Raw genomic sequence first — 18,451 nt, 5'->3', positions numbered from 1 at the left:
AGGTGCCATTACATTTCATGCATTTACAGTTTGAAAGTTATCATTCACAGGTCGAGAATTACAATGAATTTCTTCGCTAGAGGTCGCTCTCGTGAACGGACCGCGTTATTTTTAAGCAAGGAGGCTGCTTCTCGTTGCTGTGAAATTCAACAGATGAAATCTAGATACTTACCATAAGAAATGGAACTTTTATCACAAATAGTTGCATACAATGTGTGAATTAGAGGCCGACCGAAACTAAATTTCTGGTTTCGGCCGAAAACGAAACCAGACTGAAAGTTATAAATTAACTTTTGCCCGAAACCGAAAGTTTAACTACACCTTCGGCCGAAACCGAAACCGAAAGATAAACCGAAGTTGCCGAACACAAGATTTATTAAATAGGCCTGGGTCATGATGCAATGCTACACTTCAACAACTGAGTAGGGTAACATGTCGACAACGATCAAGTCCATGATGCACTTATCAATTCGCTGAACTGCAACGTGGTCATCAGGCCAGACCATTCTGCTCTCGACCATTGATGTCAAGGACGTCTGCACAAAATTCTGTAATGCATGTTTAGTCGCTTTCTCTTCTATCATCATCTTTCTCGAGGCACGCTCTGCTCCGTCGTTCATGGACCTCTTGAGATACGTACCATGGAGCTCCGTGTGGCAGCTGGCCAGATGACCTTTCAAGCCTGAAACTGTCTGAAGTCTTGGGTTATCACTGCCAAGTGATAACAGTTTGTTGCATTCTTTGCACTGCGCCTTGCTTGCATCAGAATCGATTTTTGTGAAGTAATTTCACCCTGCATTTTTCGACATTCTTTGCGGTGATTAACTAATCCGTTTATTATGAACTTCAATTTTCAACTTTACACAGATTAATTCGCTACAGTTTAACTAACTGAAATTATCAATATTGTCAGACTTCGAAATCTCTGTATTCAACACGCGAGTAGACTGAAATGCAACAGTGCCTAGAATTGCCTAGTGCCGACTGACCGGCCGACAAGCAGAGTAATAGACGCAGCACTAGCGTTACATTCTGAAAGTTAAAATAGATCTTCGGCTGATGATCGAAAGTCAATATCCGTTTCGGCCGAAACCGAAAGCAAACCGAAAGCTAACTTTTTGGCTTCGGCCGAAACAGAAACTATGCCGAAGAGGCAATTTGCCAACTTTCGGCGCCGAAACCGAAACCGAATTTCGGTCGGCCTCTAATGTGAATTAGGAATTCTCAACATATCATATTGAAATTTCAACCATCGCTGTGTTATTCAAACTATAGGCCTACACTGTTAAACGTCGACATAGGAAATATAAATTTAAACCACCACTGTATAAATTCAACATATAAACTTTAAAATCTCGATCTAAAAAATGGACCTTTAAGGACATGCAATTTGATCCAACACGTGATATTGGATTTCTCGACATACGACATCAAAATTTCAACTGCAATTTTCTCATTGGACGAGATTTTGTCCGCTACGGCGCCTCGTACTTCTTATAATAAACGTTAAAGTGTACTGTGGGAATGTAGATAATGTCTTTGGCAAAGAAAAATGAGTCAAACATAAATCGAACGGCTAGATGTTATCAGATACATAATCAGTAGCATTCCATAAGCCTCCTCCTAATCACTGCTGAGTGTTGGAGAGGACAACGCTTTGCTGAGCGTTTGAGGGGACAACGCTGTTACTGAGTGTTCGAGAGGACAACGCTTTAGTGAGTGCTTGAGAGGATAGCGCTTTGCCTGTCTTCATCGTCTGGGTATTATTTCTTGTTATCGATTACCACATATACTCGCTTTTAAGTCAAGTCAAACTAAAAGCAGCATAGATTCTGAGCCGCCGTAGCATAATGCGACTGCAGATATAGGTCTATGTTGTTTGTTCTACTGATTACTCCTAACAAATTGCACAATCCCAGACCTGCCGGCGCATGATGCGACATCATATCTGGGCCATTGCCGCTGCAGTTGGACCCGTTTAATAAAAGAGTCAATTTATGGTTTCGGAGATACGCAAAATGACCTTTTTCGAGCAACTGTATAATGAACGGATAAAGCGTTGACCGTTGACGTCCGACTCTTGAGAAATGAGCATGTTAGCTCCAAGAGATGTAGTGCATCAGGGTTATCCCTAGTTTCTTTGCTCTCATTGTTTTCCTGCTCCTGCATCTTATCTCGCTCTTTTTGAATCATTTAACCGTATTTTTCTTTTCATCATTCTAACGCCTGTTCTTTATCCATACAGCGCACGAGTGGCACGAAAGCTGGTATTGATGTTTACTTTGACTTCAGTCCGTTTGTCAATTAAAATGCCTGATCCATTCATATCAAGTTTCTAGCTTATTTAATCCCTAATCTGTAGTTATGTGTCACTCATTTTCCCACCTATTTGCTCAGGCAAGCCATAAAACACAAGACTAAGCTTTCCGGTTTTCCATTGCCTTTTTTTAAAATTTGATTTTATCTGTAGCTCTAAACATGCAATCATGCCGCTTAGCTCATTAACAATTTTTTTTTTACCAAAGTGAGAAACGTCTCCATACTTCCCGTTTGAAACATTCGTAACTATTTTTGCCTACACTATAACAGAACAGCGTAAAATGCTTTCAATTACGAAGTGTGTACTTCGTGACTGAGTGCAAGTTTATATGTTCTATTATAGTGAGTGCCTGCACGATTACTGCATATCCGTCACACAATTATTCCGGGTTGTCATACATGATGATAGTGATGTGGTTTATGGGCTTCGCGCCATTTTTCAGCACACAATAGGTTATACATGGCGGTCAGTATATATAGTGGAGGAAGGACCTGGAAAATCCTCTCGAAGAACTACTTACTCACCGAAGCTACTGGCTAGCTTTCTCACATATCCACACTGGCTGAGCCTGAGACTCGAACCCACAGACAGAGGTGAGCTGGCAGTAATTGGTAAAGGCGAGCGCCTTAGACCACATGACTCGTGATTGTAATTCTCGCATAAGACATCTTATTTTGTATCAATCATGGAGTTCTGAAACTTCGACAACATTTTTCATTTATCATAATAAATAGATCGAGATTACTTAGCCCTAAAACTCGGCAAATAAATAAATAAATAAATATGTCAAGATAAAGAAAACTAAGTCGACAGTTCGAGAATGTGTTAAATTCTCTTTATTTTTTATTGGCAGCGAAAAACAATCTTGAAAAGTCTAATAAAAGAATTCTGAAGGAAGGTTTCACCCACCGTTATATCTTATAGAAGTTGCATTCTAAAAATATTTTGCAATTTATTTTATTATCCCCATAATAACTTTGACAATTGAGTCGGGTATACCATCCGAATGTCAACTTACAATCAAAAAGAATCTAGGGACAATAACTGTAGTGTGCACAAAGTGAGAGAAAAAATATTTATAATATAATTTTCTTATGTAAATCAAATCGAATAAAACAACTGTACAAACTGACATCCTGTATCTTTAATTAGAACCTGCTCTCAAAAGATACCATATATTTTTAATACTTTATTCATCTTTTTAAACTCGTTCTTTAGAGCGTTTTCAAGGTCCTTCGAGACAACTTTTATTTACCGATGGATAAAAGGACAACTGGAATGAAAAGGATCGAAAGATAATGTTGTAATTTCAAGTGTTTTTAAAATTTTTCCTGAAACAGACTATGTTCTAGTCAAAATGAAGCGCTCAAATACGTATGGATAATATTTCTATTAAATATAGGCCTTCATAACAAAACGGACAATAATTAATCATCCGTAAATAAATTTAAAATTTCTAGGTCTTAGAAGAGAAGACCCATATGAATTCATATTTTATTGTGCAATTGTGCAGCACCTTCATTGCAAGACCTGAATGTTTGCAAAATAAATTCGATACAAGTGCAACAAGTACAAAAGTAACAATGCATTACTGAGACAGAAAGCCCGCTGTTAACGTTAAACAGTCAAGGGCGTTTCTTATATAAAGGACAAATAAATAGTGATTGCCTTCCAGTATACCAAAGGGTTCATTATGAGCAATGTACTTTCTAAAGCAGTCTGTTTTAATGTAGGTTCACTGCCATTTCGCACGTTGCATAACAATTAAACGTGACCCATTTCTTTTGAATTCCCTTACTTCTACTAATGACTTTTATTGTGGCCCTTTCTTTTTCTTCATGAATAAAACCAACAACAAAAAGGAATCTCCGTTACATGGTTTCATTGTTGAAATCCATCGAAGTTAAATATTTAAAATGTCAAAAAGTATTCACCTGTCTTGCTCTTTCCAGCATTGGAGAGAGAATCGGGCCCCGCGCTCACAGGGGCTCCGCGCGTTAGTAATTCAAAAAAATATATTATTAAAGAGAAAGCGATTCTAAAGCGATGGAAAAAAAACTTTAAGTTCAACATCATATAAAACCTGCTTAAAAGTTTATTTCCAAATGTCATGCTCACAGGGGGACACCGCACGTAAATCCAGTGGGGCCCTGTCAAAATTATCCAAATCAGGCCCCGCGTTAGTTTAAGCCGTTACTGGGAGGTAGATTTGTATCGTTGCTTTAACATTTAAACTGGACAATGTTATAGAACAATTGGATATATGCCGTTACAAAAATAATACAGCAAATATGTCAGGTAGGTTTATTATGTATCGCAAAAAAAGCTTTTAGCGCGAAAATATATAAATTACCAAATATTATTTAGTCCCTTATGACCCTCGAAAAAGGATTTCAATAAAGTTAGGGTATTTTTGTGACGTAAACGGCACTGAAAACCATATTCCACGCAGAATTACCTTTCCCTACAGCTCTGATAATGCCGGCAGCAAAAGTAGAAGTCTGCCATATGCTTGCGAAAAGGTTTTCACTATTTGACCTTGTATTTTTGCAAAGCGTAAAATTGATCATGCCTATTGGAACACGTCTATTGTTAAATCCTAATTTTCGGAGATGCGTAGTTTTGCACTAAACGAAAGGTCTTCCATTTTGGGGTTAAGTAAATTCTGCTTGTAGTTCGCAATCCCATAATGTCTAAATAGAAGTGATTGGTTTAAAAGAATCCGGCTCTGGTGAAGTTTGATATTGTCTATAACTGGCATCTGCATTACTTCCCTTGATTAATGTTCAGTTTGCTGTTATTTCTGTGGTCATCGTAAAAACCAACCGATCAGCTTCAAATGTAGAAGTGTACTGGTTGCAAGATCATATCAAGTGAAAATTACAAAGTTTGTGCAGTATGTAAGTTTCTGCAGTATGCAGTTACAAAATGCAATAGAAAGGAGAAAGTGACAGTCTTTTTCTTTCTTTACATTTACTAAATGAAGAAAGACGCATATAATAGGGTTCTACCAATTACTGTGTCAACTGGAGAGTATTGTGTTGTTCATTATAAATCTTTCCAGGCATATAGCACGATGGCCAAATCATCACAAATCCTTAAAACATTGAAAACATGATTTTGACATATAATTTAAGCAATCGTCGGGGCAAAACTATGTGTGCTTCTGTAGGTGGTGGGTGGGTGGGAATCAAGACAATGAATATTTACAAATAACCTTGCATACTATCAAAGTGTACACTAATTTAAATTGCAAACACATCTTCATTAAATATTTGCTTTATAGTCTAATAATGGGAAGCAAGAGCTGCAAATATCAAGTAAAGCCTGGCGAAATATTTTTTGGGGGGAGCATAGGGGTTACATATAAAGCGTGTGAGGTCACCCATGCATCATTTCAAAGAAGTGAAGTTAATTTTCGCACAGCTACTGTCTATAACGTGGTGCCAAATAGGGATATGACATTGATTCTCTGAATGGCTTATGAAATAAAAATGTTAGCAATTGCGCTGGGACCGCGCATCTGCGTACGAACCTGTTATTTTCAACAATTGCCATCATTTGTTTTCTCTCCATATATAGATGACCGTATTGACCTTAAGTGTATCAGTAGTCGTTTCATTTTCTTTAATTTCCACAGGATCATTGTTCATTTCATAACCTATTATGCAAATTGCTAACACAATAATCACGACATTAGCGAGTGCTTGTTTCTAGTAACACGTGACTTCCACATACATAACAGGAACACTGATACCTTATCAACTTTTGTGAAGGTCATACTTCAAGACGCAGTTATTTGTAAACTAAGCAATATAAATGTATAATAACAACGCATATGGGTATTCTAGTCTCAAGTCCGTAAATAAAGGTTAAACAGAGACCTCTATATGTTATATTTAAGCTAGTAAAATAAAATAAAATAGAGACAAACAGTCATACATATAATTATATTGTTATAAAGGATATACAATATATCAATTTTAAATTATACAATTTTATATAGTGCATTAGCATTAAGTCCATTAGGATACAGAGTATCTAACTTATGAATCCAATAAGTTTCTTTTATGAGTCTATTCATGTCACCATGCACAATATCTATTGACATGAAAGAAAAATCAAGTAGAGAGTGATTATTTGTGTTAAAGTGTGTTGAAACATTAGAGGAAAAATGAGGATCTCGATAATTTTTTTATATGAAAGCGATGATTATTCATTCTCTTAGAAACTTGTTGTAGTGTTTGTCCAACATATAGCATGCTACATTTTTTACAGGTTATTAAATAAATCACATCAGTTGATATGCAGTTAGTGTTATCGCGTAGAGAAAATACCTCTTTTGTATTAGCACTACTGAAAGAAGTACTTTCTCTTATGTTTGCACATTGAGAGCACCGGTGTCTGTTACATTTAGATGACGAAAAGTGTATTTTTTTTATTTTCTGTCTGTTTAGTTCTGATTAAAAAATCTTGCAATCATTTGTTTTTGCAAGATTTTTTAATCAGAACTAAACAGACAGAAAATAAAAAATACACTTTTCGTCATCTAAATGTAACAGACACCGGTGCTCTCAATGTGCAAACATAAGAGAAAGTACTTCTTTCAGTAGTACTAATACAAAAGAGGTATTTTCTCTACGCGATAACACTAACTGCATATCAACTGATGTGATTTATTTAATAACCTGTAAAAAATGTAGCATGCTATATGTTGGACAAACACTACAACAAGTTTCTAAGAGAATGAATAATCATTGCTTTCATATAAAAAAATTATAGAGATCCTCATTTTTCCTCTAATGTTTCAACACACTTTAACACCAATAATCACTCTCTACTTGATTTTTCTTTCATGCCAATAGATATTGTGCATGGTGACATGAATAGACTCATAAAAGAAACTTATTGGATTCATAAGTTAGATACTCTGTATCCTAATGGACTTAATGCTAATGCACTATATAAAATTGTATAATTTAAATTGATATATTGTATATCCTTTATAACAATATAATTATGACTGTTTGTCTCTATTTTATTTTATTTTATTATTTTACTAATTCAAGTTTCATTAGAGACTCGTGTATCTTTAAGATCATGTCATATATAATTGTTATGATGATGCATATCATTTATAACGTTACGTAATGACGTAATTGTTGTTTTAAAATAAAAGACGTCATCCGTTACTTTCAAAACATTTCGTGCCTGAAGAAGCATAAATTAAATGCGAAACTAGTCGCACAGAATTTTCGGCGTTTGTGTTGTTTTTTATCACAATATTTAAGCTAGCATATATATCGCCGTCATTTTAAATGTATCGAACTTTACGTCAAAAATTCATTGCTTAAATATCAGCAGAAATGACGTTTCAAAACGAGGCTGACATCCGGGTCAGAAGGTTTGTGTAGGTAGCAGTGATGTTTATGACATTGTTTGATGAACAGTTTACGCCACGCTCATCGCAGCACATACTCATTTAGAATACATCGAAGCCATAAGACTGTTTTGACCCCTTGGTTCATGTTTTCCTCGCAGTCAAACTCGAGTATATAGACTGGAACCTACCTTCCTTCCTTCTCTAATCATATATTTATATCAGGCATGAAAACTAAGGATTAAAAATCCCGACGCGGTTCATTGTGATGTGATGGTACTATATTGTGATGTCTGCTGGGTGCTAATTAGTAAAGTTATTATTCATGTGCCCCATACATACAAGTAAAGAATTCCATAATGTTTCCTCTGGCACATTAGATAAAATCGTAACACGCTACACTAAAGCCACGTAGAGAAAAAATCGCAGAAAATGCAGTGTAAATTGATGTGATGCAGTTATCAAAGTGTACGGTTTCCACAGGTAGAATTTTATCACCCAATTTACAGTACTGTGGCAGTGGTATGCTCTCTTTCCAAAGGGAGTTAACCCACTGTAAGGAGTCACTCGGAACTTAGAACAGTCATTTCCGTCTAGCCCCCAAAAATAACCTCACACGTTGTTGTAGGAATATGCATAAATGTGATGTGTTTGGTGATCCATTCCTAGCGGAGTGCACACTGTTAATAACCGAAGATATTCCAATTGTGACATCGTCTTCTTTCACCGCCCTATTATTGTTTCATTTGAAGAAAATGAGGTCCGAATAGTGTTCTCAATGGCGGCAAATTATATCTGATGATTCTTTATCCACTTAACGGAACATTCCAAGGATGTTCCAAATGTGAGAAAAGTATGAGATTGTGTGAACACGATTTTTCTTTTACTAATACCGACACTGAGGCGGTTTCAAGTAAATTACGGACGACAGTTCTGTAGGGTGGAGAAGAAGTTGATGTTTTAGCCTAAGTGGACCAAGGTACTATTTTGTTGGGACAGGGGTATGTGATAACAGATAAGACTGAATGCAAGGCAAGATCACCCGCTTAAGTCACGCTTGTGTATCGACTTTCCCTGATCAACTAATAGTTTAGTGGTCTAATTTTTATGTGAACAGTGCGAAACGACTCGTTTTCCGGGTGATTGTTTGATTGTTGTTGAAAAGTGCTCATGAAGGTTACTAATCCCGTACTAATGACGATCATATACGGTTTTGTCTAGGTCCGATAAATCAGCCCCCCGCCCCCGTTCTGATACTATCAGACGCTTTGAGTCTGATATTGCCTCTTTATAAAATCATGCAGTTGACGGAGACAGACCTCTCCGCATCACAAGGTCTACATTTTTAGACACTTACCTGTATTTGTCGCCCTTCCCGAGTTATGGTCTGTTAAAAGGGCTTTTATATGGAACTTATATATATCGATAACAAATTCTACTTTTAACAACTTATAAGTCCATGTGCAAACACAACCCTACCTCCAATCACCATTTTAAATTTCAAAGCTACTTTCGACTATTTCTTCAGATACCGATACAGTTTTCACTCATTCGATCGCTTGCAAAATTTGATTGCTTTAGTAACGTGACTCGACTCAGCAAATATCATCCGCCATTTATTTTTTGTTTGTTTTTTGTTTTTACTAATGACGTGTGAAATTAACTAAGAAGACGTGAAATTTAAAATGGTGATGTTACTCCAGGTGGCTTTATAAGTTAGTGTCAAGAATGTAGACGTTTTTGTTTCGGAGTAATGTCTCCGTCAATTGCACGATTTTGTTAAAATGTGATATCGCACCTTAAGACGTCCATCAGTATCAAAACAGGTCTGTCAGTACAGTGGTGGGTGGGTGGGGCAGATTTATCGGACTATGTTTCGTTGTGTTCGGTTTTTTTTGTGGAGCAATCGGGAATAAAAAGGCTTCTGGCTTAAATGTCGACCTTAGTGCCCCCACAAACGTTTGCACACAACAAACCATGTAGTGCAGACATGTATGATCACATTGTACATCCACATTATTGTATTAGTGAACGTGTATTTCATACGGCTAACTCTAAACATATCCTTTTAAATCAAGGAGAACATGTAATCGGTATATTTATTGCCTTAAAACACTATCACATACCATGCTATTTTTGGCACACATCAAAGTTTCTCCCGTCATTAAACATCAGCATTAAAGAATTCGATATAAAATTCGTTTAAAACAGATCCCACCGTAAAAAACCCACCTTTTCGTTGGTTGTTCTGAAACAAAGCAGCTTACCCTTCAGCAAAATCGCTGGCTATCTGATATAAAATCTCTTCCGAGCACATAGTTATAATAATTGCCCTAAGGGATAGTTTAAATTGTGTTCTTCAAAGCAACTTTTTTTGTAACGTACATTGTCGTTCTTGTGACATGCCCTGATTACGGTACGGTCAGTACAATGAGTTATGGTAGCAAACGATACAGACAAAATTCGTTGCAACGCAATTTAATGGAGTCTTTTCGCATCTAGTATATCCTCTGCAGTGTTAAAAAAATGGACGATATATTTATTAGTACAGCAGAGAGCCACGGACAGGATTTGCAAGACCTAGGAAAAATTCTCAAGTGACCCCTATGAATTACAAATTGTAAGGGCGAAGGATTCCCCTGACCATTGTTGACCCCTGTAAGTTCGTCCTAGTTGTTGTACATTGTCCGTAGCCCAGGTACAACAACTCCACTTGCATTGTGATTCTGCCTTATGTTTAAAAAATATTACACTCCCTTTTGTTTCAAAAGTGATTACTTTGTTAACAAAGGCGAGAAAGAATGCGAACCTGATACTAGATTAACCTATTACTGCTTTAGAAAAGTCCATGGCAGCATTCTGATATCGACTTTATACGTTGGTCAATCAATAAGTTGTTTTCTTGTTCATATGATACAACAAAGATGAAGACATAAAACGACACGTGACTTTGACTTTCAGATGCAAAGACAAAACGTTGGTCATGGAGAGCCGACTGCCACTGAACAGATCTAATTGATTGAAAGCAGTCTACAATAAAACAGCATCGATGAAGTGGTGTGCAAATGCGTTCTAGATCAAGCGAGGCGACTGACAGATTGTAACCGACGACGGCAAAAAAATACGTTATTCCTAGGCATGGCCCTCCACTAATGTGGTGTTTGTGAAAATATATATTCATTAATTGTCATTTCTTCATCAAGGGTTGACGTTAAACAAACACAGTAGGGTTTCATCATTTACATTTTTTTTAAATATACAAAAGGATATCTAATTTGCTGGAAACCACAGGAACTGTGATTAAACTGTCAATATTCACCACTTTGATAGCCACTTTCTTTGTCCATTTTGCGTGTTTTAAAGATATTTTAAAGACGATGTTTGAACTCAGAGTTTAGGTTTTTCTAATTCCAATGCGAACTATGTATACTAGTTTCTTTAATGACCTCGAACATTAAGTCTCTCTTACTATAACAAAAATTATTTGCGCATTATTTGGTTTGATCGCCATCTGAATCATTTTCATTTGCACTGAGAGGTCTCGGGTGACCGAGTGGTCTAAGGCACTAGCTTTTAAATATCACTGACAATCACTGACAACTCACATCTGTCCGCGTGGAGTCATTTTCGGCTCGGTCAAGATTGGTATGCGAGAGAGCTTGCCAGTAGTTTCCCGTGGGTCGGTGGTTCTTCACGAAGTTTTTCTGGTTCTTCCTCCAGGAAATATACTGGGCGCCATGTGCTGAAAATGATGTTAAACCCACAAAACTAATCATAGGTACATATGATTCCTTCCTTTTCTGATCAACTTGATATGCTAGGATGGCGCAGAAATAGAAGAAAAGTAGCGCTTGCAGACGACGTTTTGTTTCCTTTGACATGACTTCCTGTGGTTTGAATAGTTGGAGCAGATGAGTAAACTCCGGGAAGGAAGCTCGTTTACATATACAGATAAAACATAGCCTATGATTACTCAAGTGATCAAACAGAAATTTTGGTCGACAGTTTTATTATCGCAAACATATACCTGTGATCTAGCAGTTATCTTGGTATGCTGTTTCATTAATCTCATTCAGATTCGTGTGATCTCACGGTAATCTTGGTCTGCTGTTTCATTAGTCACAATCAGATTCGTGTGATCTAGCTGTGATCTTGGTCTGCTGTTTTATTAGTCACAATCAGATTCGTGTGATCTAACGGTAATCTTGGTCTGCTGTTTCATTAGTCGCATTCAGATTCGTGTGATCTAACGGTAATCATGGTCTGTTGTTTCATTAGTCTCATTCAGATTCGTGTGATCTAACGGTAATCTTAGTCTGCTGTTTCATTAGTCGCATTCAGATTCGTGTGATCTAACGGTAATCATGGTCTGTTGTTTCATTAGTCTCATTCAGATTCGTGTGATCTAACGGTAATCTTAGTCTGCTGTTTCATTAGTCGCATTCAGATTCGTGTGATCTCACGGTAATCTTGGTCTGCTGTTTCATTAGTCACATTCAGATTCGTGTGATCTAGCTGTGATCTTGGTCTGCTGTTTTATTAGTCACAATCAGATTTGTGTGATCTAACGGTAATCTTGGTCTGCTGTTTCATTAGTCGCATTCAGATTCGTGTGATCTAACGGTAATATTGTCTGCTGTTTCATTAGTCGCATTCAGATTCGTGTGATCTAATAGTAATCATGGTCTGCTGTTTCATTAGTCACAATCAGATTCGTGGGATCTTTCGGTAATCTTGGTCTGCTGTTTCATTAGTCGCATTCAGATTTGTATGATCTAACGGTAATATTGTCTGCTGTTTCATTAGTCGCATTCAGATTCGTGTGATCTAACGGTAATCTTGGTCTGCTGTTTCATTAGTCGCATTCAGATTTGTATGATCTAACGGTAATATTGGTCTGCTGTTTTATTAGTCACAATCAGATTCGTGTGATCTAACAGTAATCTTGGTCTGTGTGTCATTAGTCGCATTCAGATTCGTGTGATCTAACGGTAGTCTTGGTCTGTAGTTTCATTAGTCGTATTCATATTCGTGTGATCTAACAGTAATCTGCGGTGCTCTTAGCCGCATTAAGATTAACGTGATCTCATTAATCATGCTTTGCTTTATTATTAGTCGCATTCCGGGTTGGACAAAAGATGATTTTCTCATGTTATGTTTTTCCATATGGAAGGTTAATACCAACGTGGATACAGGTAACTATCACCAAAAAAGACACAAAATATGTTAGTCATTTTTTTCCTTTGTTGGTTTGAATTATTCACGACGTTTCAAATCACATTATGCGCAGTTTACGTGCGAATTTACTGCCATATAATTTTTAGTCGTTTACTTGTGAACTTAAGAATGTTTCAGATTTAAATGAAACTGTTGGGTGTTAAGTTAGTTCCAAGATTGCTCAGGAACGCTTTGCGCATGACAGTTTCTTCTCTGCCATGGGCTCTAGTGTCTTAATAAAACTTCAGAAATTGGTTGATCCACTTCAAACGCGGACATTTCTTTTTTTGCACTGAGCACACAGACACGGTAAAAGAACCATCAATGTATTCCGATTGTTTTTGTCCGATCTGACATTTTTATTATCTCTACAACGTTGTCGGTGAACAGTGTGTGAAGTTATACAAAATAAATGGAAAAACAAAAACTTAAATGATCCCTGGTAGCAATTCTTTTAAATATGTGTACGAAAGAGATTCTGTTGTCGGATGGACATTAATTTACTAGACCACCGTACTGTTGAAAAACCGACGAAAAGTCAGTTTTGTACGGTGCGATAAGATTTTTTAATACAAATTCTCATTTAAATAACCAAGTTTGATGACGGAAGGAAATCGTTTCCGAAGATGAAGTTTTTGCTGAAGTTTAGACAAGCAAGGCATGTGATTGTTTGTTGTTATGAGACAGCTATGTTTACCGTATCAAAATTGACGTTGACTAAGTCTGAGGTGATCACAGTGTGATTATCCCAATATTCTTAGATGCTGAGGTCGAATGTGGCTGCTTACGAAAATAGGTATCTCTGTGTACGCAAACAATGAACGTGAAACAGAGCAAGAGAAAGTAACTTTGACTATTCCTAAAATGCATAAACGAATTTTCACAGTGTAATCATTACTATTTTCTGAAAGTGTACTATTTAAATAAATAAATAAAATAAATTACACCCGATTGTTTTAAATACATCCTACTTCTTAAGTTTAGAGCGTGAAAATGGCCATACAGAGCTATGAGATGCAATAGTTTCGTCTTGCCAGGCCTTCGCACGGCTTAGAGAGATCTCCAAGTTTGGGGTAGATCACACGGTACCATGCGAGCTTTCAGTTCGAACGAGACTCGTATGACAAAGATAGCAATAAACGGCTTCATATCGATGACATTATGCAATAGGGTAAATATTGGATTGAAGAGACAGCCATACTTTATCCCAACATGTTTTTCTTTCGTCAATTATAGCGGTTTTATAAATGCATGATTGCATGTTGCATGCATGCGCACGGCGACAGTTCAAGTGAAGAAATATGTTTACACTGACCGGGTTGGAGTTTTTTCCTGCAGTGTACTTGAGTAGCTGTCCATTTTCTGATAGTTCTGATTTAGTGGGTTTATGGAAATTGTCATTGCGATTTAGATGGAAATCGGCTTGTACGTGGTCGGTTTACTATTTAATAAAAGTAATACAATTTCACCATATTATGCATAAATTACCTCCGATATTGTTCAGTGTAGTTTCTTCACAGAGTTGAAAATCTCAAGACTTGTTGGGATGTTACAAATTGCGGGGAGGATTGTTGGTGTGGCTCTAAAGAGGTAATCATAAAAGGAGGTAATTACAGAAGGATACATTTTGCCATGCCAATCTGTTTATTGATTAATGAATCATTCTCAAACAAATTTGAAAATGAATACATGTTGGGGGTGGGGGTGCGGGTGCGGTTAGTGTCAAAGTTGAGATGGTACAGTAACAGCTCAGGCCGAAGCCAGAGGTACACTAGCCGAGGAATCGTAATTACATTTCAAAGCCACTTCACATTTCGCGGTTTCGTTTAATAAAATCAGGGGTATTTCTTGTCACGTGATATAATAACCGTAAATGTATGCTCACTGTAAACGTTTTTTTTTTTTTTTTTTTTTTTAAACACGATGGAACAAGTTCGATAATCTACTCTACAAGGCTTGCACAAGACGAATATTATTCGACTGGTACCATAGTTTAATTTGCACTAATCACTAGTGTAATATATTTTGACGCATCATTCCTTTGATAAAGAACTCCAAAGAGAGACACATATCTTTAGGATCTAAAAAGAGACAGGGATGTATACTCGCAGCTCTTTTATTACCAAAATAATTAAATGAACCGTCATTTATACAAATATTCTGATTAGAGGGCGTCATTGTGTGGTTCAGTTAAAGCATTATCTGACACTCAAGCAGATAAATCCCATCTTGTAAAATAAATATTTAAGAAGTCGGTATCGTGCCATGGTATCAATTAATACTGAGACAGCCCAACATTATAAAGAAGATATAAAAAAAATCAAGGGTGGTCTAAACACATGATGGACAAAGTAGTTTGACAGTGTATTGTACTTGACCGTTTTTTTACATATGTATTGAAATTATGTTTGTTTTTTTTTTCAAAGGGAAAATGATCAATATTCATTTTTGTCCCGTAGCCTTTTAAAATAATAGCTGTCGATGTATTCCTTGCAAATATGTTATTTTAGCTTATGCTGTGAAAACTATGAACAGTATACGTGCTTATGTTTTAAAATGCAATTTCATACCTTTAATAAATTTTCGTTATTAAAATAGTTCGAGCTGCAGTATGTGCGAACATATACGACAGCGATGGTGACGCTAGGGTTGGGGGGAGGACACATGGAGTTTGAAAATGTACACGAAGTAACCATCTGATGCACCAAAATAAAAGCAAGGAGTTTTATTTCTTCTTAAAATATTTGTACAATTAATTATTTTTCTTCAAATAATACAAACACTTTCTCATATCACATAGAATGAGAAGAGCTCTAATCCAAAATTTTAATTCTATAGTAGATGAATATTTTGTTAGTTCGAGAGGAAAACTTTAAGAAGAAAAAAAAAAAAAAAACAAGAACAAAAGAGACTGTACTGTGCTATGATATATTGGCTACAGGAGAGCTGGCACTCGTACTGGTTGTATGCGGTATGGAACCTTGTCGTCTGCTTTCTTCGCTCATCGGCAGTGTTTGATTGAAAATGTCCACATCACTAGCAATCTAATGCATAACTCGGTCCACAAACGGATTGGTAGTTATTGGCTAGGTTTAAAACGTAATTAGCTGTTGGTAATGCAGTCTTTATACATGTATATTTAATAGAATTCCAATATAAAAATTTTACAAGGTTTTCTTGCTTCCTAATAAGTAGACAGAATGACGTTGTAGCTGTTCGAAATGAATAGAGAGATAGCAAAATGTTAAAAAAAGATACCGCCATGATTAAGTTTTAGAGTAAGTATTAGGTTTGACAAAGGGAACATAATAAATTTGGGATAGCGTAGCATACAGCGTGCCTACAGATAGAAATAAAATACTTTCTATCGATGTTTCTAAATATTGCTTTCCAGCAACACGGACACAGAGAAGATAAAGGCGATATCATTAACTTTCTCCGTTCATGAACAAGATAATCATTCTCTAACTCCACATGACAGTACAAATAGAAAAATATATTTTAATTTAATTTGGAATTAGGCAAATTTTAGGCAAAATTTTTATCATTTTTGTTTAAATTCCACTCAAAAACTGGAATCTCAAATTTATTTCGAAATGACTGATCTGTGTAGGCCTATATATTGAGTATAAATTTTTAATTAGTAACAAAATAGTGGAACCTAATGGAATCAGCTAAAAATTTAACATGACATGTATAAAAATGCAACTTCTTCAATATCATTAGTGTGTGATAAAGAACCCGTAATGGGGCGTAAAAGAAGATAAAGTATGTTATGTTATAACAAAGAAACAAAGCGCCATCCTAGAAAACTGCACTATGCATGGTCATTTGTAGTATAATACAATATTGTGAAGCATATTTTCTTCTGTACAAAACGCTAGTATCAAAAGTATAAAACTGTATATATAAGGGAAGGTATAGAAGATAGATTTTCTTCACATCGGAAAGAAAAACAATACATGTAGATGAACGTAGTTATATACATATTCATAAGGTCCTATCTATCCTACAAGAGTCAGTCGGATATAAAGGTACATACAGAATATATATATATATATATATATATATATATATATATATATATATATATATATATATATGCTGCTTTCGAACAAAAATTAATATGGTTACTGACATGTATAATAATAATAATGACAATAATAATAATAATAATAATAATAAAAATTATTATCATTATTATTATTATTATTATTATTGCATTAATTTACTTACTTCTTTTCTCCCTGGCCAAAAGGCCGGTCTCATTGCTGACCATCCAGGCAGTCACGTGACAGAGCATTAGTAGCAGACTGGTCAGTACTGTAACAGAACACTGCATTGTACATGTTTTTATAAAATGTCGGAATAACGCCGACGCTGACGCCGACTACCGGTGTCAGAATCAGGACACATTAATAGCATCTTCACATCTTACGTAAGTTTTTATGGATGTAGAAAATATATATGTTCAAAATATTTATCCAACATCAATATAACTGAGGTGTTTTGAATAATATTTTAGATATTCCATATAGTAAAAGTAACACAGATTTAAAATTCACTTCCCGGAAACATACACATATGCGACATCAACACGGACTAAATGCGGTCCGCGCTGATTTATATACACATCTATCCAAGAATTTGTGAATTAATTATTCGGTTGAGGCATGTATTCGTCACGTTGGCGTATAACGATCGCTGTCGCTGAAACGATCGGTTATGCCAATAATTGAAGCTCCACACCGGTTGGAATGACTATCAATGGTGCATGTTAAAAAATAGATATGTCCCTCCTACTGAGCTAGCGTGACTGAGACAGATAAAAAAACCAAAATATTTCACCTTTTCTCTCACTCAATTAAAAATTGGTATACTGCCAAAATGGATAATTTGAACACAATATATGCAAACGGCACACATTTCCACAGAATGTTCCTATATTCAGTTCCCGAAATATATCTCCAAACTTGAAAATGGAAATATGAACAAAAAATAAAGAGACCCAATAAAACCCCATGGAATGTTACAAGAAGCTACTCCAAGAAAATCTACTGACTGAGCAGTACATTGTATGAGTGACACTTGAGTGGATCAAATCTGATGTAAATCGTTCGCCCTTCTCCCCATGCAGTTAGGCAGTATCCCATCAATACACAAATACTCTCTCTGGAAGTAGATGCAGCGTATATCGGATTTGTTTGTAATACCTGCGACTGGTCCTCCGGAATATGGACTTATATTGCTTACTGTACGTACCGTATACACCAATTTAAAAACCCGTCTACATAACTCATAGCGTCAACCGAATGTATCCAGTGATACCCAAAGATCTTGCCTGGGGTCTGAGATATTTTTGTCCAGAACATTTTCGTCAGAAAACGTAGTAATGCCATTAATGTTTCATTGTTTCAGGTGGTGTGCTCGAGTAGTACTGGTCGTAACAAAGAACTATACAGTCGATTTACGCTTTAATACCCGTGACTGATTTTACTATCGCAATTTCTCTCCCTGAAGGAATTATACCTCCA

General features: G+C 36.2%; 1 protein-coding gene across 2 annotated transcripts in view; it reads right to left on the bottom strand.

The window, feature by feature from the left end:
- The window catches only part of LOC149807729 (R-spondin-2-like), a 104,928-nt gene extending 86,774 nt beyond the window's left edge, over window positions 1-18,154 (bottom strand). The window contains exon 1 of one of the 2 annotated variants that reach the window (XM_089969925.1): window positions 17,154-18,154. In XM_089969925.1, coding sequence (XP_089826051.1) covers window positions 17,154-17,259 — 106 coding nt within the window. In that variant the 5' untranslated portion in view covers window positions 17,260-18,154. The remainder of the gene's footprint in view (window positions 1-17,153) is intronic. The other variant, XM_089969916.1, reaches the window with a different exon arrangement.
- Between the last annotated feature and the right edge of the window lie 297 nt (window positions 18,155-18,451).

Source organism: Sinohyriopsis cumingii, chromosome 1 (genome assembly GCF_028554795.1).
Source record: "Sinohyriopsis cumingii isolate HCF-2022 chromosome 1, ASM2855479v2, whole genome shotgun sequence".
Taxonomy (NCBI): Eukaryota; Metazoa; Mollusca; class Bivalvia; order Unionida; family Unionidae; genus Sinohyriopsis; species Sinohyriopsis cumingii.
The sequence above is the reverse complement of the archived record's forward strand: the minus strand, read 5'-3'. Positions and strand labels throughout refer to the sequence as shown.